Consider the following 25925-nt stretch of genomic DNA (forward strand, 5'->3'; position numbering starts at 1 on the left):
ATCACGACCACCAGGGCCTCATCAAGGTTTAGGCTGTAATCCAAACACTTATACAGGAAGTAACAGGTTTTAGATGGACACCTATACAGAAAGCGGCTCATATGGCTTTGTACGGTTGATATCATGGTCCTGCCAACTCACATGAGGATGTCATCTAACGCTGGATGAGGAAAACAGTGAATAGCATGTTAAACAAACACCCAAGGGTCAGTAATACTGGGCCATCCAATGAGAAATTGTTTAGAATTTACAAGGAAAAGAAGGCATCACTATTTAATAATCAGGGGTTATTGGCGGATTGATTGAACACTGATTGATACTCAGGAGGAATGCTTGCACACAAGACTAATGGGCAATTATTTGAAACCCATTTGTCTCACTTTAGCCATAATGAACACTGGATGTGGATGACGTGAAACAGCCAATGACTTGTCTCCATTTCAGTTGCTCCATTTCTGCCCATTGCAGATGGGAGCTGAACAACCATTTGTAATTATACAAAATAACGAGGCAGTAATGTTAAAATCTCAAGCACTTTATTATGTTGAACATTATCTTGCTTAAAAAGGCCATTTGGTATTATATAATTATATATAATTTGTTAGCATATATATAATTATATATACATATATTAAAATGTTGAATAACAAAACCCTAGAGACAGACACAAATGAAAAAAAAAGAATAAGACATCAAATTAGAAATGGCCAAAAACAAATAACCTCTAATACATTTTTGAAATGGTCCCAATACAGTTCAATATACATCTATTTGAAAAATAATAATAAAAAGCAAGGCAAGAAGACAAGAAGGAAATATAAATAACCTTACATTATGTACAAAGGGTAGTAGGTAGTGACCATTTTGACAACCGGTAGAAGAGCAAGTCATGTAAGGACATCAAGGAGGGTTGGAGAATGAAAGGGGGACACCTGTTTCAGCAGGGGGGTGTAAACTTCTCAAACTGAAATAAACATGACATGGATGAACACTCTGACTCGCCACTTCTCTACCAGAGACCCTCTCCATCCATTGATACCTCTTTCTGCTAGAGGGGAGATACAAAAAAATAAATCTATTTTTTTAGGGGGGGGGGGGTCTTTTAAGATAAAAGGGTCAATCAAGCAGCTCTCATTTTTTTTGTTTTTCTGTGTACAATCAGGGGCCTACTGTGTACTATTTATTATATACCCAATAAGTGAAATGGCGGCACATTAAGGAAGAATGGAATAAGTGAGTGTGGCTGGAACAATAGTAGACAGTCAAAGATTTATTGTGAATTTAACTAAAACCCTATGGCTCCATCTGTGGGCTAGGCTATGCTGACAGCGGCATTTCATTTTACTCCTAGTTGGGGCAGGGCCACATAGATGGAGCTGCTGCAAACATGGAGCTGCTATCTGGAAACTGTGGGAACTGTATTACATTGCTAAAATTCATTTTTTTGGGGGGAAAACATAACTATGGAGGCACTTTTTGGAGATAACAACAAAGCAACGTTCGTCTGAAAAGTTGGCACAGTGTAATTTTTTTTTTTGACGTGATCATCTTGAGCAAACATTTGTAATTAAAACAGGACTAAATGGACAAACACAGACCAGCCATAAGGGAAAACACACCACTCCTTCCTCTGCCACCTCAGCAGCTTGAAGAGAAAGTTGGAAACATAACAAAGAAGTAACTAAACACAGTGGCACCTAACTACTAGAATGGGCACTTATAATGCTTTGGAATGAGAGTTAACCTGAAATGGCAATGACAGAGCAGCAACAGCCAGCAGCCAAGGGAAAGGTCTCGACTGCTTCAAAAAACAAGGACCCACGCACTCTGTCACAACATCGGAGTCTTGACACTGCTACTCTGTATTTCATCAATGAAAATATTTCTTTACCAATTTTTCTTCTCAAAATTCTCTGCCTACACAATTTCAGATTTTTTTCAGATTTATTTTTAGTCATACAAGGGATTCCGTTTTTTTGAGGGTGCAAATTGCACATCATTATATTAGTCTTCAAACCAGTGATGACAGAATTGCATATTCTAACCTTTTAATCTTTGTCAACAAATCAAGTGTGTGTTTTACACGCATTAAGGAGAGTCAGATGATTGCAGACAAAATTAGTTTGAACTAGGGATGTGCAAATTAAATATTAATTTATAAATCGTCTTTTTTTAAAAGGTCAAAACAAAACAAAAATGAATCTGAAGAACACTGTGGAAAAGGGTGGGCAATTTATGCTCCGGTAATCTTCAGGTAGGAGTGAACCTTTTGAACTCTAGCCAACTGTGGAAATTGACTTGTGTTGAATTAGTAAATTGAAACAATCCTGTGTGTAGTCATTTCCTGAGTTGGCAGAGTTGAAACAGGGCTGACCCCTGGGGATAACTGACATCATTCATCTTTCATTACAATCATAAAGGGAATGGCTTCAAGGGTGACCGCATTGGAAACGCATGGCGTCGCAAACCCAAGTAGAAAATAACAATCCACTGCAAACATTTCAGAGCACACTCGTACAATTCATGAAAAGAAAGTTTCACTTTGGAAATTAATCGAAGCAACAGCTTTTATAGTTTTACACAATAAAAAATAAACATTCTTCGGCATCAGTGACCTTGGTGAAATAATACAATCTTATACCAAAAAAAATGGTGACAAAACAGCATGGTGATGCAAGGCCTGTATACAACAAAGGGGAAGCAGTTAATTCATACGGAAAGGAAATACTTTAGATTGTGTTCTCCCATCAATACTGCTGAATATCCTTAAGCAAACAGATGAACTACAGAATTTGTATATTGCCATGATTGGATTCCTATGGTTTATCATGGTAATTAACTTGATTGTCTTGTCTCGCGTTTTAACAAATTTATTCGAAGGTTGGGGCAGGGATCCAATGTGTGGTGCATTACACATCCATGCACCAGAAGGCCGTCGTCTTGTCTTGTTTTTCCTGGACAGTTTGTCGAGGTGGTCTCCCACGTTCAGAGCTCAGGTCATTCAGGGGCTTTGGCACTGTGGGAAGGATGCAGCTTAGGGCTCACTTTCTTTTCGCGTATCTGGATGCATGTGCATTTCTTTTGTGGGTTACCAAAGTGGACAACAATTTGGTACACCACTTTTGATGCCAACTGCCAAGAGACTCTTGTTACTCAAACACCCAAACTGGAAGTGTCAGTGGGGGGGGGGGGGGGGGGGGGGAGGGGGTGAAGTCTTAACGGATGGTTTGGTTGGATAATGCGTTAACCAGGTAAACACTCCTGTGTTCAACAGTTGTGTGGTCTTCGTGTGCACATGGGGTGGGGTGGGACCAAAACAGAAAATCGATCCAGGATAATTCTATAAATAAATCAACCCGTGTTCTGCCAATCACTGCAGTCAGGTAGAGCCACTGATTCAGGCCATAAGAAGACAAATCAAGTATTAGTCCCTATGTAGAAACTAAATAAAAAGTATAATAACCCAGCTACGTAGCCCCTAACAACCTTCCCTTAACTGTGAACACCAGCCAATAAAGCGTTGGATTTGTATTCATATATAGTTATATTATTTATATATATATTCCAATAAAATATGTTACAAATGCCACCCTAAAACGTAGCCAACCTCAAAATGGTCTAAAAAGAACAAAATAAAAGTCTCAGGATCGGTATATATACACTTTCTAAAGAGAGACGGGAAGCTAAAAGGGACAAAAAGGGCTGTATTGACAAGACAAATATTACAAAATATTCATGATAGCATTTCAGTTTGTCGTGTCTTCCTGTGGGAAAGCTCTGGGTTCTGTTTTCCTGTGCCGAGACTGTGGTTCCCTTTTCCTCCGGGAAGGTTCTTGTAGCACAACAACACATGGTGGTGAACCTCAAGAAGTCCATCAGGTGAGCCAAACTGTGCGTGAACGTGGATGTGTTTATATTGGTTTTAACGGTGTGTTTGTGTGTGGTCGTCCGTCCGCTACTTGAAATTGGCATAGTCGGAAAAGGCATCTATGTACTCCTGAACCACCTTGTAGCAGAACTCGTACTGCTCCTAAAGGGAGAGGGAGACAGAGGGAGAGAACTGTAAGGGCCCCAAAAACGGAATATGAATGAATAATAAACAACCATATTTTTGTTAAAGTCTGTACTTCCAATGTTGTTTGCTATACCAACAGAACTTAATGGGTTTGGTATAATCCGGTTAATCCTCTAGTGAAAGGATACAGACTTAAATGTTAAGTAAACATTTTAGAAAAATCAGACACATTGGGTTCAAGGAGGAGATTCGCAGGAGCACGTGCAAAGCGTATTGTTAAAACTAACTACGTTCAACAACTTTATACATTTATGTAAAAAATTTACTTAGCCCACCCTCTCTAACCCCTAGGCCCTGTGAAGGGCAGGTGAATTTATTTTTCTCCTTATCCCAACCTAGAACTCATTTGGTTTCAGTTTTGCACTAACCAGTGTCTGCACCATGTGGGGCCTCTGCAGTCTCAGGCTCTTGACCGTCTGAAACACGTCCAAGATGCCCTCTGCCTTGACCCTCTCCAGGACCGTACTCAGCGCACAGAACGTCCCGGTCCGGCCTGCCCCCGCACTGCACACACACACACACACACACACACACACACACACACACATCATTAAAAAGCCGCTTTTATTTATCTAAGGCAACTTTAAAGTGAGGGTGGTTTACAAGAAGTATACAATCAACATTTTCAATGGTAATTCATTTCATACAGATGAATGTAGGTTTGAGAGTAAATAATAAGTTTGTTATGCCCAGAAACACAGACACCCATGAACAGTAACTGTGTGAGTTTTTTTAGGCTGCCAGCCAGTCAGAAGGAAGAGGAGAACAATCCAACCAAGCAGTGAGTTCCTGTGACATAAATAGACCTTGTGTTTTTCCCAATACATTAACTGTTCCACGCACACATACACGACAGATATAAATAACAGATGCTCTCTGCATCAAGGGCCTATGCATAGAATACAGGCGGGGGAGGGGAGGCTGCATCTATGCACTGTGTCTATGGGTGTGCATTTAACTGTGCTGTATAGAGTGTGTATTTACTGCATCCAATATGTTTATAGGACAGTGTATGGTCGATTAAGAATTATTCAATTGTCAACGAAATGGCAATCAAATTCCTTCATCTCAAAACGATCGGAAATCGAAAAGCATACAATGTGTATTTCGGACACGATACAAGCAGCAAAACCTTGTGAATATCAAAATATTAGACTGAATAAAGTCCACTAAGCAACATAAAGTGGTTGTGCGCCTGTGTCTAACCTGCAGTGGACGGTGATCGGGTGGTTCCCAGACTGCTGCTGCTGTTTCGTCACCGCGGCGATGATGTTGATCATCCCTTTCCCGTCGGCGGGGATGCCCACCTCCGGCCAGCCATGGAAGTGGAACTGACGCACAGCGCGCGCCTTGTTCTCCTGGAGGGAACCGGGGAGTGGGAGGAGAGCACTGGTCACCAGGGAGGCCCGTTGTGTTTAGAGGTTATAGAGGACGTACTAGTCAAGGGGAGGAGAGCACGGGTCACCAGGACGGCCCGTTGTGTTTAGAGGTTATAGAGGACGTACTAGTCAAGGGGAGGGGAGAGGATCTCTAATGTGGATGTCTTTAAGCCAAGGAATAGGTCATTACTGTTTACTATTTCTATCCATCTAGTTTTCAGAAATGAAAATATAAACAAAACAAATGGGATCCTCAAGAGCCTAAGCAACACATACATAAATCAAATAATACAGTTAATATCCATTTTGAACATGAACTGTATTATTTGCGTTATGCCTTTGTTGCTTAGGATCTTGAGGAGCCCATTTTTTTTTTTTTTTTTATTTCCTGCATTTTCTTGCCCATTATTTTGCTTCTAGTATTTTTTACATGTTCAATAATGTATGTATGAAGACAGGGAAATACAAAGAGCGGGGAGGAGGAGAGGGACAGAGTGATGGCGATAGAGAGACACACAGATATCCCTTACCCGGTTGTTGGTGACCAGGAGCTCTCTCACTGTGTAGCTCTCGCTCTCGTCCTCCCTCTTGATCTCGATGGAGACGTCCCCATAGACCACCGCCCCGTCGCTGGGCCAGTACTGGGCACACTTCTCCTGTAATGGACACCCCAGACACAGAGCAGGTGAACATAGGAGCAGGTACACAAGGTTTATCATACCGTACCATGTGCTCAACCGTAGCAATAGCCATGTTTACATACAGAGACGCGCTCCATGAATAAATAAGCCTACGTGAGACACAAATCACATTCCAATTCTGAACTACAGCACAATGTCGTAATTGGTTGGGAATTGCAAGTAAACAAATTAATACAAGGTGAACAGATCAACTAGGCTACAGGGTGGCTATTGCGGCCATTCGGTTTCCGACACAATACATGTGAATTGAATGGAAGTTATTTCTGTGCTCCTGGATGGGAGTGGGATGATGAAGGTCATGGCTGGGCTCTGGTCGCCTGCGTGCAGCAGGACCTCTGCTTCTGTTGTATTATTGAGTAGCTTCTCCATTAACAGCCGTCTATTTTAGCCTCTTATTGGCCTGATACCCAACACCGCCGCACGCATGCATGCGTATTCACACATCTCTCTGGAGACTACAGAGAGAAGGGGAGCTGCTCGACTCCTTTTGTGCACCAGTCTGCCATCCCTAACCTTTTCCTCCCGGTATAGCCAGAGGGGACCGGGTTGTATCCCCCAATGTTTCACAACCTAAGGAGGCATCCTTTAGCACCCTTCCTGCTATTAAATGAGCTGTATCCAAATTCACTTGTAGTATTTTGGATACATTAACCTCCTGAATGAGTTCTGAGTAATTGCAATATTATTCCCACCATCAATCAAGCAATCCCCCTCCACGTCTCCCTGATCCTACCTGGCCCCTCTCCTCCAGCTCCGTCAGCATGACGATGGAGCAGCTCCTCCACTCCCAGATCATCCTCCAGAAGTCTTCCAGCGTGTGCTGGAGAGGGCCCTGGCTGGCGATGTACGAGTCCTTCTGGCGGTAGCCCTGAGGAGAGAGATAAGAGGGGAGGGCGAATGGGAAACAACAGTGGGTGAGACCATGGGTGAGAGAGAGAGAATGCATGCAAGTCATAAGGAGACATGGGTATTAGTTGAATGTTGCGCATCTATGGATTATTACACATGAAATTGTTAGCGATAACAGAAAATGATGTGATGAAATACTGCATGGTGCGTTTGCGTTCAAACATAAAACAAAAGTATGCTCTTTCAGACTGACATCAATGAAGGATGCGTTCACATAATCCGTGTTTTCTTCTCCCCGTTTCACTGGAATGATGACTCTGTTGAACTCGTCTGAAACAGATAGAGGGACACATTGGTGGCAGACTGATACACAGAGTTAGGGATAGACAATGGTCGCACAGCCGTTTCAAAACCCTAACCTTTTCCTCGTCTTTGGGAGAGTAAAAAGTTACTTAGTTAATTACTGTTATGCATTAACCCCTTTTAAGTTTGAGTATATTTATGATGGTCCCTTCCTGTCAGTAGTTGCTTAAGAATGATATTACATGCATAGGCACATACATACACATGAAAACCCAGGAGTAGACTTACATGGGATTATCTGTAGGACTCTGTTCTTCTTCATGTTGGCCGGCAGGTTGCCCGTTCTCATCTTGTCGTTCTGGATCTTTATAGACGTCAGCTTCTACAAGGAAGACAAAAAGAAAGGACACATTTTCTGGATTGTCGCACACAAACATCCTGCAGCATAAAAGTAAGACAGGAAATACCACATGCACACAACGACTCACAGCCCTAACTACCTTGAATTCGGTCTCCAGCCCACCACAGCCGGCTCCTGGGGACGGGGCGTAGAGCTTGGCCAGGTGGGACTCCAGGGAGGAGACTTCCAGCTCAGTGTCTCCGTACAGGTAGTGCTCCAGCAAGGCCTGGAAGATGAACACGTACTGCATCTGTGGAAGGAGAGGAAAAAATAGAGAGCGATTGTAGAGGAATCGTGACGCTCCATCAACTTCGGGATGGACCAAATGGGAAATCCCCTTCTAGGAAACAACCAGCTATTATTGGGATCATTTGGGGATTTTCAACCTGGACCCTAATTTCCCATTGTTTTCGGTGAAAGTGACTAATGAGGACAACAATTTTAGAAATTGGTCCAGTATTGAGCGAGAGCGCCCCGTCAAGGTATGTAAAACAGCTTGAATTCTCCACCGACAGGCCCGGATATTATGCGTGTCTGACAACATTATTGAAAGGATCCCTACAGAGATATACAACAGTTTTTTTTACGGTCTGTTTGCTATTGTGTCTAACCGAGTCATGCTCAAGGACAATTTATTGTCGTTAAAATTGTCGTCGCAACAAAGATTGTCGTTACGACAATTTGTCGTCGTTAAAATTGTCATCACAACAAAGATTATCATTAAAGTCTCCACTCTTCTTCAACCAAATCTTTCCAAGGCTTTAGGCTTTATGTAGTCCAACACAATACACTCTTGCCTGCACTTCTCTCTCACCTGTCCACTGTTCTCTTCATGCAACAACTCAGCAATGGTGCTCTTTCACAGCAAGACTTCTCTTTGAGCGAGACTAATTAAAGTTCCAAACCCTAAATGAATACCGTACCTAGTTTGAGGGGACTTGCTGAATGTATATGACCGTTGCAATTTACAGTTCTTCAGGTCCATCACTTGACATCAACAACAAAAATGTATTGAGTTTGAAGAAGAACCAGTTCAGGCATGATTTTCCCAGAATGCATTTTCATTTTTGTAAATTGCTCATGTGAACAGTGATTTAGCTGGTCATGTGCGTTTACGGCTGCCTTGCAGCCACGGATGACATGTTGTTTGTGTTGGCCTTCTCTGCTGTTTCGTAGGTCTGGGTGTCACCTTTAAAGCCATACCCCCACAGTGACACACTAGTTCCTCCATCTGGTGTTTACCCCAGAGACCCGACCGTCTGCCGTGTTTTGGCTTCTTTAATTCGTTAATTCGTCAAAGCACATACAAGCTCATGACATCGGCTTTCGTTTGCAGTTGTAGCTTTTTGTGTGTGTGTGAGCACCCATTCAGGACCAGGCGGTGATGCATTTCTTAGCATATTTATTTTTAATCTCCAATGGGAATCAAACTCCTAAAGCCTAATATACATTTGCCGTGTTTGAACCAAAAATGACGTAATGACGGCCCTCACACACAGTACATATGCTGATTCGTCCTCGGAACATTTGAAATGTTCAACCTGCCGTCCAGAGCACCGTGAGGGCAAAGCGCAGACTACAAATGCCTCAGCGGTATGTGCTTGCATATCGTCACATTTTATATTTGCATCAGCGACGGGGCTGGACAGGACCAACCAGATATGAACCCTGATCACACCGCTGCTAAGCAAGTAGCGACACAAACCGGCTCTCTCTTCGTTTCAATGGCTCTGTGAGTGTGTGTGTGTGTCTGTGTCCTTGTTTGTCTATGTGTCTATATGCAAGTGTGTTTTTGTGTGTCTGTATCCAGCCGTCTGTGTGTGCCTGTCTGTGTGTGTGTCAGTCTGCGTCAGTGTGTCTGAGTGTCCGTCTGTGTGTCTGTGTCTGTCCGTCTGTGTGTGTCTGAGTGTCCGTCTGTCCATTTCCCCCTAAAAGCAGCTGAGTCGGGGGAAACCAAGACCACTCACGTCCGTCTGCACCATCTGACAGCGCTGCGCCCGGATGCGCGTGACGAAGCCAAACACATCCACCTTCCTCTCCGAGGTCATCATGTCCAGCATGGCGTCGATCACGATGAAGGTGCCGGTGCGGCCCACGCCGGCGCTGCAGTGCACCACGATGGCGCCGGCGTACTGTGGGTTGCAGTTCTTCACCTTCTTCAGGAACTTGAGCATGCCGATGGGCGTGAAGGGCACGCCGAAGTCCGGCCAGCTGGTGAAGTGGAACTGGGTGACCAGCCGCTGGGGCTTCTTGCCGGACAGGTCGCCCACCTGGACGGACGGACGGACAGACGGACAGACAGTCAAGAGGAGAAACAAGAGCCCCTTGGAGCTGGCGTTCAGGGGTCACGCCTTTGGCGGTGTTCGGCGGAGGACACCCGACGGTAAGTGTGATCGAACATTGAGAAGATGACAACAAAACAGAATTAAGTCAAAACGAGTTATATTAATTGTAGTAATTCATGTGCATTAGTGTACATTTTTGTCCGTTAAATGATGTGACTTTGTTCATATTTATTTTTATATTCATGCAATAGTACAACAACTGTAGCCCTCGAACTTTAACCCCAAAAAAAAAAAACACCTGTGCCTCTCCTGCTTAGACCCAGTACAGCAGAACGGTACCTGTTGGATGCAGAACTTGCGGATGGTGTAATCCACCAGGACCATTACGTCTTCCACAGAGACACGGATGTTCCCGTAGGTCCAACAGCCCTGGTCCGGCCAGTACTGGGCACATTTACACTGAGAGAAGAGAGCAAAAGGCAGTGCCGTGAATACACCCCGCCCAATCACTGAGACCCCTCAGCTCTGATCCACCAATCACCTGGCTCTCTACCAGCTGATCAGGACACACACACACAAACACACACATAAGAAGATCATCTTGTAGCACAATGAAACAGAATTGAAAAGCCTATTTACCAAATTCATTAATACAAATAATGGACAGGATGATGTCGTACAATACGTGCAACATGGAGGTACATGAAACCTATTGTGTCATTCTCCATATCGCCTACCTCTTTCCTCTCCTTGAGATTTGTAACCATGACGATGGTGGCTGTGTTCTGCTCCCAGATCATTCTCCAGAAGTCGTTCAACGTTTCCTCCTTTGGCCCTGAGAGGAGGACAGAAAAAGAAAGACATACACAGATATAAGAATTAAACCTATTTCTTAATAACAGATTGGACCTATTTTTTTTCTCATTCCAAAAATGTACCTTGGGCTCCAATAAACTTGTTCTTCTCTTGGTAACCCTATAAAACAAACCGAATGAAGAACACATAATAATACAAATTAGATACGAAAGGTCTGGGCTTATTCAAAGCAAACAAAACGGCGACTCTTCATAGTGGAATCTTCATACTAACGTTTACAAAAGAGGCGTTGATGAAGTCAGAATCGGGGACTCCCTCCAGAGATGAGAGGTGGACTCTTGAATGGTCATCTGAAATGGCAGAGACACAAATCAGGGAAGATAAGTGAAAAGAAAAGAGCAAATATGATTCACAATTTGAAAGACAGAGGAATACATTTACATTTAGGGCATTTAGCGCTAAGTCGCTTTTATCCAAAGCGACTTACAATAAGTACATTTGTCATAAGAAGTGAATATCATGCAAGACATGCAAGAATAAACGATACCATCAAGTACGAAGGTGTGATGCTTATTATTGATTATGTTGGGCTTCTGGATCTATTTCCATTCAATTATTGGAGTGCAGTTTAGTTCTCCATCTAATAAATCAATTAAATCTAAGAGGAATCTCTGCAGGGTTATATGCATTGTACATAGTTGATTGGCCACACAAGGTGGAAAAGCATTTGGCTTTGTGTGGTCGTACTGGGGGTGTATGGGAAATGCAGTCACTCACATGGCAGGATGTTGACGTATCTGTTCTTCTCCTTATTCTCTTCCTTGGAGGCAGCGTCACAGGACGGCTGGATGGGGCACACTGGTAGCGACTGAACGAAAAAAACAAAAAGGCAGAGACGTTTTAAATTGAAATTGAATTCCCCAACACATCATTCCAAGAGTATACATCTTGTACTCTCCTTGCGGAGTTCACCCTGGATTACTACTACTGTGATGACCAAACGATTGTGTTGATTGCATCACCCGGAACACAAGGCACTGCAGTAGTGGTGTTAGTGGCGGTTAAGACCCAGGCTCTTTGGGTCTCCTATGGCTCTTTTCCTCTCCCGGTATGATATCAGACACACAACCACGTTCCCCCCCCAGTCTCTCCCTTAACGGTATCTCATAAGTGAGATTTTGAGACTTACTTCTATCAAAAATGTTTGTAAAAAAGGGTTTAAAAAAAATCTGTGGTTATTTCTAAACATAGATAGTTCAATGTCCCCCTTGGAGGGATTTATTCAGTTCCTGATGGCCTCCTGTCATTTTGTGCTCTAGCTACGCTGATCTTCGATTGGGTCATTTCATTATTGTCCAATTGCATTCAAACACAGTCCCAGTCTCTCAGCAGAGGGTTGGGAAGCCAGACAATAATGGCGCATTTCCACTGGCGGGTACGCTTCGGACCCAGCATGCCTCAGCCGAGTAGTGAGGGTGTGGTATAGCCCAGCTCAGTTACGGCACGCGTTTCCACCACCGCCAGTACCCTTATGGTGGGCGGGGTTTAAGCCGGACGTCGATAGCCATGGAGTGATCTCATTTGATCTCAGCCCGACAGTGTAGCCTGCTAATAAATCCAAGGAAAAAGTAGAACGCGCACAATGAACAAAGAGCAAGCAACAATGTAGGACGTCCAAGAAGGACGTCAAACTTTTGCGCGACATTTTCTTCAATAAACAAAGCTTTTGCCGTTGTCCAGAAATACCTCGTGGTTACTGTGTTTGTTTGTTATCCCCCTGTCGCACGGAAGGGACGATTCTGTCGACCAATCAACGGACGGCGTGTGTAGCTCAAACTTCCCGGGACCCTTTCAGGCGTCTCCGTACCTCAACGGAGTAGTACTGTGAGACGAGCACGGCTCAATACGGCTCGCTCCGGGTCACGCCCACTTTTGGCGGTGGAAACGCGACCCGTGCCGCACCTTTGCAGACTGAACCGACCGGCACCCTCCGGTGGAAATGGGCCATAAGATCCTTGGTTCAGGTGTGGTATGGCAGGGCATTGGAACAGCTAAGACAACTCATTTCTCGTCACAGGATCATGTGAGACACTACCAGTTCATTGCTTAAGATGTCTGCTTCTCAGACTGTGGGGATACAGGTTTGACATCTTTTCTTGTCTGTGACTAATGTATAGTGTGTGTGTGAGTGAGTCATACGTTAAATTCCTCCCTGAAGAGCTTGTTATCGTCAGCCATTCGCCGGTTCATCTCTTCCTCCAGCTTATCGATAGGAAGGGGCGGGTACTTCCTGTTTGTACTGGGCGAGCGGGCCAATAGTGGCACACTCTGGAGCTCTGGAGGAAAATAGAAAGATAGGAGAGGAGAGGAGATCAGGAAAGATGGGAGAGGAGCAAAGGAACAAAAAGGGACAGAAACAGGGAGGGAGTAGTGAGAGCGAGAGAGGTAGAGAGATACCGAGAAACAGAGAAAAAAAATACATCAAATTTGATTGCACCCTATACATTCAACTGTTCAAACAGGCCACCAGAGGTCAGTGTTGCGCAACACCGCCATATAAATGGGCTAACCTAAGAGTTAGGTAATCCCATTGAACAAAAGCCTCTGCCATCGGCCAGCCAATGGAACAGATATTAGTAACGGGAGCGTGATCAATCCAGTCTTATCTGAATCAACTCGTTGTGGCAAGTTGGAACAGGTCGACTGATGTACAACAGCACCAACTCGTTGATATGACCAAAAATAAACAGTAACCAATGCTTGATTACACGGTCTGATGAGCCCAGACACACACACACAAAGATCAATCACTGGAAGCACACGCAACCACATCCGCGTACACACACAGAAAGACAGATACCCACACTTATTTACTTACCCGTATCATCTGATCTACCATTGGTCAGTCTGAAGGAGTTGGAATGACTTCCTGCCTGCTTGTACTTCTTAAACCTGTCAATGACGAGACAAGCATTTCAGCACACATCTACAAACTGACACACACACACATCCATATATATATTCGCCCCAGATTCACTGCAGAATGTCAGTCGGTTGTTGCCATAGTAACAGCTGTAACTTGGGGCCTCTCCACAGGCTTCTTGGCTCCATAAAGAACCTAGCAAGTGTTCCTTGGCTTCCCTGCTTTTTATGTTTTTTCCCCATGATCAGAAATGTTACAATCACTCAATGTAGATTGCCCCACTTTGTTTGAACCCAGTCGCATCCAACATGTTGTTGTCTGACCTGAGCATGTAGAGGATGATGATGATGAAGATGATGACCAGCAAGGAGGACACGGCCACCATGACGGCCATGATGGGCATCTCGTCCGCCTGGTTGTCTTCTTGGGCGACGGACAAAAGCAAAGACACAAAAGGTTTGTTCCGCATGTACAGCACAGCGGGATGAGGGGGGAGAAAAACAGACTAGGCAGCAAGAGACAGCTCCGCAATGGGAGTTAACCTGTACACTTGTGTACCAAGAGTCAAATAAACATGCCCACTAAATGTTAACCTTTTAGCAGGATCTAAAATATATGGTCAAAATCCGTCTACCAGCCATGCATTCTTATGCATGTGTTTTTATGTATTCATTATTATTATTATTGACGTTGAAGCAGAATTCCCCAAACCGAATGACGGCGCAGTCTTGTTTATTCTCACAACAACCCGTGTGGATGTGGAGACTCAGCAGTCAAACTCTGAAGGTCAAGAGGGATTGAGGTTTGAGCTTTTTTTTTTTTTTTTTTTTTTTTACACCATCCAACCATGCATCCTCCATCTCAAGTGTTCAAGCATAAGGGGGAACCAAGGTGGCCGTCTGGTGTAAATATTTCATTGGCCTTCGGAGGAGGACATCTCAGCCTGGCTGGATAAAGTGAGAGCTGTGGAGAGCTCATCCTTAGTCTGCGTAAACCATCACTCCAGAATGCGCAGATACATCACTATTTAACTTACGAGAGCTGTAGGGTCAACCTACGGCTCAACTCTGGTTTTTACCTGGTAGACGTCCACAGATGCAGATTGGACTGGGTTGTGGTGAGGGTTTAGGTTATTCAAAGTAGGGCTGCAGTTAAGGATTATTTCCATTGTCGGTGGAACTACTCTGTCATAAAATGTTGTGGATGTTGACAAATGGCCACTTCAAAATAGCATTGCCCAAAGTCTTTAGGCTGACAAACTGTAGCTCTGTAGCCAGGGAAAACAATGTTTTATAACGTTTTGAATTTGATAAATAAATAACATTAAATATTTATGTGGATTGACTAATCTCTTCAGAACTTGTTTGGAGAATAACTTTAAACAATAAAAATAAACAAAAGCTAAAAAGAAAAACTTTTCATGAATAGGGTATGTAATTAATGCCACATATTTCTTTTTGCCTGGTCAGGTTTCTTCTGCTAACAAAACATGCATTAATAATGAATAAAAAGTATATAATGTGTCAGTTTTGAAACATACTGGTCGCCCAGAGAGGGAATCATTTGATCACATGTTCCACCATTAACTTTGTGGCAAATTTAGGAAGCTCCTCCAGTATGCTGTGAATGTTGATGCATCATTCCCATAGTTATTCTGGCACTTTCCTGTAGACAATGAATACATTTAGGAGTGCATCATCACAATAGCCTATGTATGGACATCATGTGAGTGCAACACGCCACCGATTGCGCAAATTCCAGCTACAAGTTCTCGCAGGTTGGACTACAGACCACATATAGATTATCAGGTTAAAGCAGGATAAACTAATACACACATATCCAAGTTATACAGCCAACATATGACCCCGCGGTGACATCTGCCACCCTTCCCAACTGGCACAGTGTATTGAGGCCTGTTTGTCACTAGACCCGTTTCATTCATCAAATCCTCCTTAAAATCCAATCACATAGCAGGAAACAGTGGGGGTGGGGGGTGGGGGGGGTGTAAACCTGAAACTGGTGTCAAGTGAAGCCACGCTTAAGCAAACAGTGATACTGCTGAGAGCTTGATGCACAAACGCTAATGGAAGATCCTGTTTATCCAGCAGAGGGATTTTCGCAGAGAACCATGAAGTCACGGCTGTGCAATATGGATCATTGTTTGGATTATGTATGATCATCATGTATATTATTTTGAAAAATCAATCGATTTTATTGAAGGCATGCCATCTCCATTACCATTTCCCCTCTTCAAGCCTCCAATATTGTGGATAAAAAAAAAATGGGCAGGCATGCCTATTATAATTATTTAGACATCACCACTCAAAAACCAGGACCCACTGAATCATGCCCAGACAACAAAAACATTGAGGCCGTCTCACCTGGATCCTGGCCATCTGTAGAAGGACACAAGATGGTGTTTACTTATGGTGCATCTAACAGCAACTAAAGCAACGCCCACTGTCAGGTTGTGGGTAACAAGCGGCTGACTCAGTCACACAAACTCACTTGGCGGCAATGCGCGGAAAATGTCCTCCCCACTTGGCGTCGTGGCCGCCTCCGTTGCCATGGGGTCGTCGGTGACATCGTCCGAGAACGCCTGTGGAGGAGTGACGTCCGGCGTCACCGTCGCGGTGGTCCCGTTGCCCTGTCCTCCATCTTCTACTGGCTCCGTGCTGTTCGGCGAGAGCGGGGGCGGTGGGGGAGGCTGGGCGGCTGGAGGTCCGCTGGGGGCGTCTGTTGGGGCCTCGGGTTGGGGCAGAGGAGGGGCCGGTTGGGGCTCCGCCGAGGGCGCGGCCTGAGGCCCCTCATCTTGGGCCACCGCCGTCGTTGCAGGCGTCGTCTCCGGGGCAACGACGGGGGGGAGGGCGATGGGCGGGTCTGTCAGGGCAGGGGTGTGCGGAGCTGTGGAGTTGAGTAAGGGGGCCACGGGGGGCTCAGTAGGCGGGGCAGTGATGACACCCACAAGACCTGGAGAGAGAGGAGGGAGGGAGGGTGGTAGGGCTGCTGCTACGGCGACTACAAGATCATGATAATGATAATCAGATAAGCATCAGTTCAATTTAGCATCAGAAAAGTATGTTCCAATCCATCATGGCAATCTCATGTTAATTCAGTCTGTGGATTTCCTTCTATTCCTTTGAGCCGATTTGATGGCTGTATTTTCCCTCCTGGCTACATAGCCAAGCGGGTGAGCGATTATGGTACACTAGTGTTATGGCAACGGTACAGCTGAATGAAGCTACGGTGTCTACAACTTGAGGAAGTACAAACAACACAAACAGCAAGGGGGAGGGGGAATCTGACCATGCCACTACAATGCTGCGTCTTTCCAAGACTGAGTTCATAAGCTGACTTTGAGATGTATATTAATTCACTTTTTGACATTTCCAGGGTAACATATACTCTGATATGCTATGGTTATTTTAAGATAGCTTCTGCTCCATCACTTTTATTCATACAACACCGCTCAAGCGTAAAAGTACAGAACATGGAAAAGGGTGAGTCATTCTGGGGTACCTGTGGTGAGGGGGGGGTCCTGCGTTGAGGCCCCTAGGGCCAGGCCGAGCAGAAGGAGCAGGGGACACACACCCATTCTGCCCTACAGAGACACACACACACACACACACACACACACACACACACCACCATGAGTCAAAGAGAACATCCCATCGCAATGACATCTTAACCACAGCCTTGTGACCTGAAAACTAAACTAAACCACTGTTTGGGACAGAAGGAGCCCCTGGCCCCTCTAGAGCAGAATCCAACATGCTTATCATGTCAAGAAATGTGTCTAAATCTTGTTTTGAAACCAAAATGGAGTACTCACACACTGATGGGTGTGTTCACAAAGAGATCCCCTTACCTTGAGGAGCGGTGTTGGCATCAATTACTCATCCGCACAGCGTGGTCCTGAGTCAGGGGGAGAGGACAATGAATATACAGCACATGGAACAACAACATGCAGACTTTATCATACGTATCATGACCGGAGCATAGGCTTGGATTTCAGCTGGGATTAAAGGGATACGTCCCCCTCTCCTCAATATTAAAACATGTGCATTCGTCCATCCTTCCCCACAAAATCATTTTATTTAGAAAAAAGACCATAACGTTAATAGACACAGCAATTCCTCTGACAGAGGCAGCGCATTATTTACTCCCTAACACACGCACATCAATATCTGAAAGCAGTACAGAATTCCGGAGAGCCTGACTGCATTATGGTATATTCAATTTCATTTTGAATCATCAGCCGATGTCTGAAATTCATGTTTCCCTCCATAAATCTGAATAGTTCCACCATGAATTGATGTAGAAAGGCATGAAAAAGATGCATAAAAATGTGGAAATTAAGTGTTTTGCACACACACACACACACACACACACACACACACACACACACACACACACACACACACACACACACACACACACACACACACACACACACACACACACACACACACACACACACACACACACACAGTAGATAGAGTATAGTATAGACTAAAGCAGTACAAAATAATCTATAATCAGCTCTACTAGTGCACAATGATGGGTATCCTGGTTGATAGATATAGCTATGAGTAGTTCAATACATAGATTCTGTGTGAAAAAAGGCCCAGGCCTACGTGTAACTTCTGCAACAGATTGCTGATCGTAATAAAACTGTGGCCAGCCTTCGCTAAATCATCACCGAGGCCTAACAGAATCAGTCCCCCCCGACCACAGGACTTGAATGGGTCCTCTGCTGAGTGCTGCCTATTCATGCAAAAGTGACTAGGCCCACTGTGAATAGCGACCAGAAGGAGGGAATGGAGTTAGGAAGTCTGTCAGACTAGAATCTGTCAGACTGACCGTTTTCTGCTCCAGTCACAGAAGCCCTAAAAGTTGTTGTCTCACTGAGTGAGCTGTGATAATCTCTGGTGGGGCTAATCCGATGCTCTTGACCCAGCAATAATCCTGCATGTTTGGCCCTAAGGAAAAGGAGATGCATTGGGCACACACACACACACACACACACACACACACACACACACACACACACACACACACACACACACACACACACACACACACACACACACACACACACACACACACACACACACACACACACACACACACACACACACACTTTGCATCAGGGATTACTACATCAGGGCCCTGCACAAATTGGGCGCAAAAGTCAATAGCATTGCCAGTTCCTCTGTCTAGGCATACTAAAAATCTGTGGACACGCAGAGTTTTCACCAGAGCCTGTCCATTCCAGCACTTGCATTCAAGCTGCACAATACCGTTTCTATCTGGCAATGATTGGAGCCTAAAACAGCACATGAATGCTGAGTAATGCCGTCGGTGCGGTATCCAGCCACTAAACAAAACGCTTGACCTCCTTGGCTCCAACCAAACCTACAGCACTCCCAATCATGGCATCTTTTGAACTGAATTTTACCCTCATCAAACTGCTCTTTCCTCTTAAGTTTGATCCCATTCGACTTCAAGTAGGGCGTCAGGGATGATCTGCAATAGGCTAAATATAGTGTGGTTTCTAAACTCGCCCGTGTGACCTTGCCTAAAAAAACATACCTGCTTTCGTCCACATGGCAAACTAATTAGCCATGATCATAAGTGGGCTGGAACAATCCAACTTGGCCCACTGCACACATTGGTTTAAACAAGACCAAATTATAAAAAAATCACTAGCTTGTTGCTTTGTTTTTATCTTGATTCAATCCAGATTGCTTCCACAAGATTAACAACTATGGACAAAAAACACAAAATGTTAAGTCTATCCCATTAACGCCAACATGAATATGTAGCTGCAGAGTTTGAAATTGGGCCACATAATTCATTGGGTGACCAAACAGCTTTCTTCATGCTGAGTAAACTGATATGGAGTCGGACAGCTCCCACACAACAGGGATCTGTCGCTACCGGCGCATCCCTTGCTCATCGACTTTCCACCTTATTAGAGGAAGTGACTCAGCTGGATCGGAGCTCGGGGCCACAGGTAGCGACTGACTCAAAGGGATGCATGGGGCACCTGCCTTCTCCCGTGTTAAATATAGCGCCATAGTGTAGCTTGCATGTCAACGGCATCTAATCATTGTCAAGCTTTTATTAATGATCTTTTTTTTCCTGAATGGAATGTGAATAATTGTCAGTGACTGTGGAAGGTTTGAAGCTTTTAGTGCCAAAGAAGATAGAGAACCCAACTGGTTCTCCGACCATGTTTCTGCGATATATGGCGAAGAGGTCATTATTAATTTACTACTCAAAAGGCAAGTGGGTTAACTTCGGCCCACTTGCGGCCCTCTTCGGCCCTCTTAAGTGTGCTTCAAATAAATCCAGGCATTCACTTGGTACCATTTTCCTCCAAACTCTCCATCACACCACCACTACCATCTCACTATCCACAATGGACATTCAAGCAACACTGGCTGCATGGTCATATTGGTCATTATATTTAAATCATATTAAGCATACTTTTATCGTAATATAATGCACAACTTTTAAATCAAATTAAAAATTCACAGCTTGGTGATGGCCATTCATGAAACATTATTTATACATCTTGAAAACCTTATACGACTCCATTAGAACTTTTATACTAAACATGCCTTTTGTAAACCTCGACTCATATTTCAACATCTTTTGTTGAAAGCCGACCAAGACCTACCCCTTCAGGAGAGAACAAAGTATAAACGTTCCTTTCCTGTGCCTCATTGATTTTATCTCACAACCGGCACCATTGGTTCCAAATCATAATGCACAAATTATCGTCCAACTATGTAATACATATTTACATTTAGCATACTCTTCCCTTCCGTTTTGTCACAGAGTTGAATTAGCATCCTCACTGGCATCATCCTATCCCCTTTTGAGGAAACATACATGTAGCATGTTAGCTCCAATTTTCAATAGCCTCTTCAAGCACTGAAACTAAAAAAGGTGGAGCCCGACTGCCTTGGCTTGGGAGTGGTGCTGTGCACTCATGTGAAGACACAGTGATTCACAGTGAATCGCTTAAGCAGGCCCTTTAGAGCAGCCAGACAGCTTCAGGAATTCTATGACATAGGTGTAATGCCGGAACAATCAACTGACTTATCAGGCTGAATTCTAAGAGGCAAAACCATGATTACAAACAAAATAACAACAAACTCCAAATAAAAAAGGGGTTAAAAGGGGGTAAAAAAAAACATACATTTAATATGATTATTCTAAAACATTGTACATGTTGATACTTCATAAGTACACATTAACGTGTAACCTTTTCTTAAGCTTTCTTAAGTTAGTATGCAACTTTGGCCCTAGACATTGGTGATTCCACCATCAACAAAGAGTTATATATAGAAGTACGCTTCTACGAAACAAATGCATTGAATAGCTACAGTACAATTCCACCATGTAAACATATTAAATGTGGTAGTAAGGTACTGTGTAGTTGGAGATCAAGCGAAACCCCCTTGAATAGGAAAAACAATCCCAAGGAAGACCAGAAATGCATGTAAAGAGAGAAGAAACAACTTAGTGTATTTTCAGCCACCCATATTTATAATCGCAGCACTTCCCAAATTCTTACTCCGCCTATAATTCTAACATCGTTGCTAAACTTTAAAATCTCTGAGGTAATACCGAGGCCTAATAATAATCATTTCTAATTCCATACCTGAATCTTAGCGTCTATAAACGAATATGAAAACAAAACAATCCCTCTAGAAATTTCCAACCATCGACAATCTTTCATAGCCTCCAGGGATTCAGCTGGATCCAGGGAAGAGTCTGGGGTCATATTACAATAGATAGGCCTTATTATATGTTGTTATGCCGCAAATGCAGCATCGCCTTTCATCATGAATGAAGATTACCTTAATAAAATAAGTAGGATCCAATACAAGCACAGAAACAATACAAAAGTAGTTTACAATATATATATACAATATATAAATATATACACAATATATATAATATATGTATTTCAAAACAGAGCAAATATGTAATTACACCGTAGAAGATAGTAATAATAATAAGAATTATTTGATTTGATAGTGATTCGATAACTCAATCGTTGCAAAGTCATTTAAACCATTTACTTTGACAATGGATTATTTACCATGCATTTCTCTCAATGCTTAAAGCGTTTGTAAATCTTCAGACTAATCACTGTTGCATCCGTGGACCTGGCTGTTGCCATTTCATTCTTAAACATAAAAAAAAGATTCTCTTGTGAAATTAATGTTATGAAATGAATGCACACCACAGGGTTTAACTTCATAATCACGACAGTTCCCCTCTTCGGTGGCACTATGGTCTCAAATACAGTGCCCCCTGGCACCTACTAGGATGAGCCCAGAGCAGAACCATGACCCTATCCAACCAGGAATGGTATAATATTGGTGATTGAGCAAGGATAGGAGTGGGGGGGGAACCACCCCTGGTTTTCTTGAGCGCACCTTGCTGCGGTGGATAATGGGGGTCTGTCCTTATCCGTGGCACATTAATACAGTTTCTATGTCTCGGGGAGGGGCCCGTCGTTTCAGGGGAAACAGTATTACAGTGAATGCATCTCTTCATGGCGAGGCTGGTGCAGGCCTAAACCCAGGGCCGCCAGGACTCTATGCTCTGACACAGACCACAGATTATATGTCCTCAACGCCACACGGGCCAGCCACAAGCCTCTGGACTTCCCTTTCTAACGGCCTGCTACACTCTACTGGTGTGGTTTGACTTCCTGCTGGTTTTCATTTATGGGGTGTTGAGTTGATGAAAAGACGTGCAGCACATGCTGGGAATTAGCATTGTGGCTAATCGCACGGGCACGGCCAACCGCGCTGTCCGTTGGTGGTAGGGTAGGGTTCAATCAGAGAGGTGTTGAACTCTGCCCACTCTTGGCAGAGAGAGAGAGACACAGAGTGTGTGTGTGTCCCACGGAGTAAGCCAGAGGACGACCAGGGCTGGCCACATCAGACGGAGAGAGGATGTGGAGGCGCTTGTAGGGGCCTCTCCATACAAGTCTCTCTCTGCCCTCCATGCAGGGTGCAAGGACACCAACGCGATAGCATTGTATGCTTTGCTTTCCCATATAGTAAGTAAGTTTAGCCTTGTACCACTATGAATGGCTTCCTGATCAAATGTACATTTTAACTAGCACATTAAAATGAGAGGAAAAACTATTGTTGACTGTAGCTCTAACCCAAGCACCACACTACTAATGTGTGGTTAATGATGCTTGGTTCTTCCAATTGAGATGAAAACTGAGCTTTTAAATATGTGATTTCCCTCAACTCCTTTTCCTGAAATATAAAGCCTTTCAAATATGGAGAGAAAAACTTCGGAGACTGAGCCCAGGGATGGCAGCACTAAAGTCCAATAATATGAAACAGATTTGTTTTACCTAGACATCATGGAGGTTTTTACTCATGTCTTTGAATTAAGGTGATATCATAAAAGGATATTCCCAGAAACAAATTGACATAGCCTTACCTCAGATATAATAGGCTATTAAAGCTGGTTGATTAATATTACACTTCCAAATTTCGGGTAGTCATGTTTTAGTTTACATCCTGGTCTGTCTGGACCTGGACCAGAAATGGTTCACGTCTTATTATTATTATTATTATTTTTCCATATGCAGTTTCCTCCTTTTATCTAAAACCGAGGTCCATCTGATACGACATAACCATTAGCCCACAAATAAGCCTATAACAATGAAATATTTATAAGCTAAAGATAAAACATTGCAATACATTATCTGATTGGTTTAGTCCACCAGTGCTAGAAGAAAGTGAAATATAGCTAACCGGAAGGATTTGCTTACTGTCCTGGGGGATTCTCCACTGTAACTGAGGACATAAATGACAGTACACTCAATATAGGCCAACTCCTTTAGGCAATTCTACATAACCTCATAATATTACCATGTTGAATTACCATTGAATCAGTGTTCATTTACCAAAATATGTATATCTACAGGTGGAAACTAAAAAGTTATACTGGCTCACTCAAGGGCCAACTGAATATATTGTCAGTGGCCTGAACATTTTGAAATATACCCCAGCAGGAGTTATTTTAGACTTCAATGGTGCCAAGTTTTCAAGAAAGGCATTAAAAGCTCTGCTTATTTGAAAAGGTGAGTCAATTGCTAAATGCACAACACTAGAACATCAAATCAACTCCAGAACGGCCATCCATAAATAGTTCCTAGATCCAAAAATAGGTTGGAATACATAGTTCTCAGTAAGATAAGACGATTAGGCCTGCTGCCTTTTTGTCTGATATTGCAACAGCAATGCTTTGGAGTCAATCTGCTTAACTACGTGGATTTGCATTTTGCTGTGCGATTCCCAACTAACATTAATATGGGTGGATGACATACAACTTTTGAGAGGAGGTAAGGTAACGTGTGCAGACCTGACCACCGAATGTAGGCCTGCTGGCAGCCTTTGACAGGATGACTAAACACCCCCACGTAACAAGGTTGAGCTTTGCACGTGGATGATCTTGACTCCTAACATGAGGACCTCACTAAAGCGGAGAATGCATCCCGGATCGAGACAGATGCGGTAAGTAGCCCTACTTGCCAAACGCTTGAGGCTAGCGATAGGCTAGGATTGAAGCAGCAGTTGATCCCTGATGTGACACGCTGCATCCTGGCTGTGGAATGACATCATGACATCAAACTGCTGCAATTGATCCAGCTCACCTTTAGTTTGAATCATGTGATGAATCATCAGCCATTTACATCTTCTGCCCTTCAGAAAAGCACATCATTATCTAAAAATCGTTGTACCAATTAAAGCAAACGACCAAATATAGGCCATGTATACACAACTATTGTGCCAGGTTCTCTGACAGCAAGTAAAATCTAAACACTCACGAGATATGGTGTGATTGGTTACATTCTCAGTGACCTTTTGGTAGTATAAAGGCAAGTTTTGGATAAGAAGAGTCTTTGTATAGAGGAATAGATATGGGCTAGATATGGGCTACTTTCTTTCAAGGATTAGAATTAAGAAAACTCTTAACCTGCTGGGATTTGGACGGAAGATGTTAGCGATCCCGTATTCTTGCTGGCCTGGTTCTCATGAAGCCCCCAGTTACTCCACCCACTCCGGGTCGCTCCACACCCTCTCAAAACATGTAACAACAAAGCATCGGCTGATAAAAGTGCATTTCCCAGGGTGACCGAAACCTCAAGATTCGTTCAACGGAAAGGGGGGTGTATAATGGGATATAGTTGGACAAAACGCAGCATGCTCAATATAAATTTTCCCGACTTGAATGTGCTAAACCTTGTCACACTCGTATATCCCCCTGTACTGGAGAATCCCCTTCGCCAAAATGTCCCTCCCTGCCACTTCTACAATGTTCATGTTGTTCCAATCAGGGTTGAGTTCCCCCGTGATTTACCATTCACAAAGTTGACTGGCTCTCGGGAGATCCGACCCATCCTATAACCTCATTAAACCGTAAAAAGAAGCACTTTGTAAACGGAAACGAGACCGTGTATCGTACCGTGGTGGGACAGGAGACCGTCTAATGGGCACAATCAAGCTCTCTGGATTCGGCCCACAGAAGTAACACGGAATGAAAACTTGACTTTGCTTCCAGGTCTCTTCTCGAACTGACTGCACTGGCAAACCGTCAGTTCTACATAGAGCTATAGGGACAAAGTACTTGGATCCGAGGTTTCCCCAGAACCAAACATGCCGTAGTCCCCCGTGTAATGTAATGTGTGAAAAGCGTGCGCAACAAAAACAAACTCACCCCAACTTCAGTGCAGGGCGAGGGGAAATGTTGGAGATGAGGTGAGGCGTTGAAATAGTATATTTGCTAGTTCCACGTTTTCAACCCCGGCCCCCAGTCTCCACACCCCAGGATAAGAGTGTGTGAGCGGGGTGGGTAGAGGGGGACGACCTGTGCAATAGGAATGATCTGGTGCTCGTACTTCCAATCCGAGGAGCCACTATTCTGTTAATTTTAACATGCTAGGGCGGCCCCCTGAAATTCCCAACGCGATCCCAAAGGCGTACTACAGATGGTAGTTTCTTCGTCTTCCGTATTATACGAGGAAAAAATGGAACAGCGTTTATCCTCAGTATCCGGGCGCGTCAGACGATCATTCTAGTCCGCCATGTTGTATGTCTGCATTGGAAGAATGGGAAGCAAGCAGCACATTCCCTGGC

General features: G+C 43.9%; 1 protein-coding gene across 4 annotated transcripts; it reads right to left on the bottom strand.

Moving 5' to 3' along the window:
* Nucleotides 1–574: 574 nt before the first annotated feature.
* Nucleotides 575–25866, bottom strand: ptpra (protein tyrosine phosphatase receptor type A). Of its 4 annotated transcripts, none has more exons than XM_084464415.1 (22): nt 25507–25866; nt 17600–17646; nt 17251–17332; nt 16240–16701; nt 16113–16127; nt 14055–14151; nt 13687–13760; nt 13008–13144; nt 11586–11676; nt 11082–11158; nt 10931–10967; nt 10730–10827; nt 10332–10451; nt 9675–9977; nt 7808–7957; nt 7596–7689; nt 7258–7334; nt 6889–7023; nt 5985–6110; nt 5282–5433; nt 4444–4579; nt 575–4030 (listed from the first exon to the last, which is right to left on the bottom strand). In XM_084464415.1, exons 2-22 carry the CDS (start codon nt 17618–17620, stop codon nt 3956–3958), a joined length of 2559 nt encoding a protein of 852 aa, XP_084320541.1. In that variant the 5' UTR covers nt 17621–17646; nt 25507–25866; the 3' UTR covers nt 575–3955. The 4 variants fall into 4 exon arrangements, with proteins under 4 accessions (XP_084320541.1, XP_084320542.1, XP_084320544.1 ...); XM_084464416.1 differs by lacking the exon at nt 25507–25866 and adding an exon at nt 24766–24863; XM_084464418.1 differs by lacking the exon at nt 16113–16127.
* Between the last annotated feature and the right edge of the window lie 59 nt (nt 25867–25925).

This window comes from Micromesistius poutassou (assembly GCF_964030765.1).
Source record: "Micromesistius poutassou genome assembly, chromosome: 2".
Classification (NCBI taxonomy): domain Eukaryota; kingdom Metazoa; phylum Chordata; class Actinopteri; order Gadiformes; family Gadidae; genus Micromesistius; species Micromesistius poutassou.

Bases quoted from the DNA above. Each gene is read 5' to 3' on its own strand.
- ptpra (XM_084464415.1), bottom strand. From the start codon at position 17,620: ATGCCAACACCGCTCCTCAAG. The intron at 16,702-17,250 runs GTACCCCAGAAT...CTCTCTCTCCAG, and splicing joins GGACCCCCCCCTCACCACAG to GTCTTGTGGGTGTCATCACT. The intron at 4,031-4,443 runs GTTAGTGCAAAA...CTCTCCCTTTAG, and splicing joins CCCACATGGTGCAGACACTG to GAGCAGTACGAGTTCTGCTA.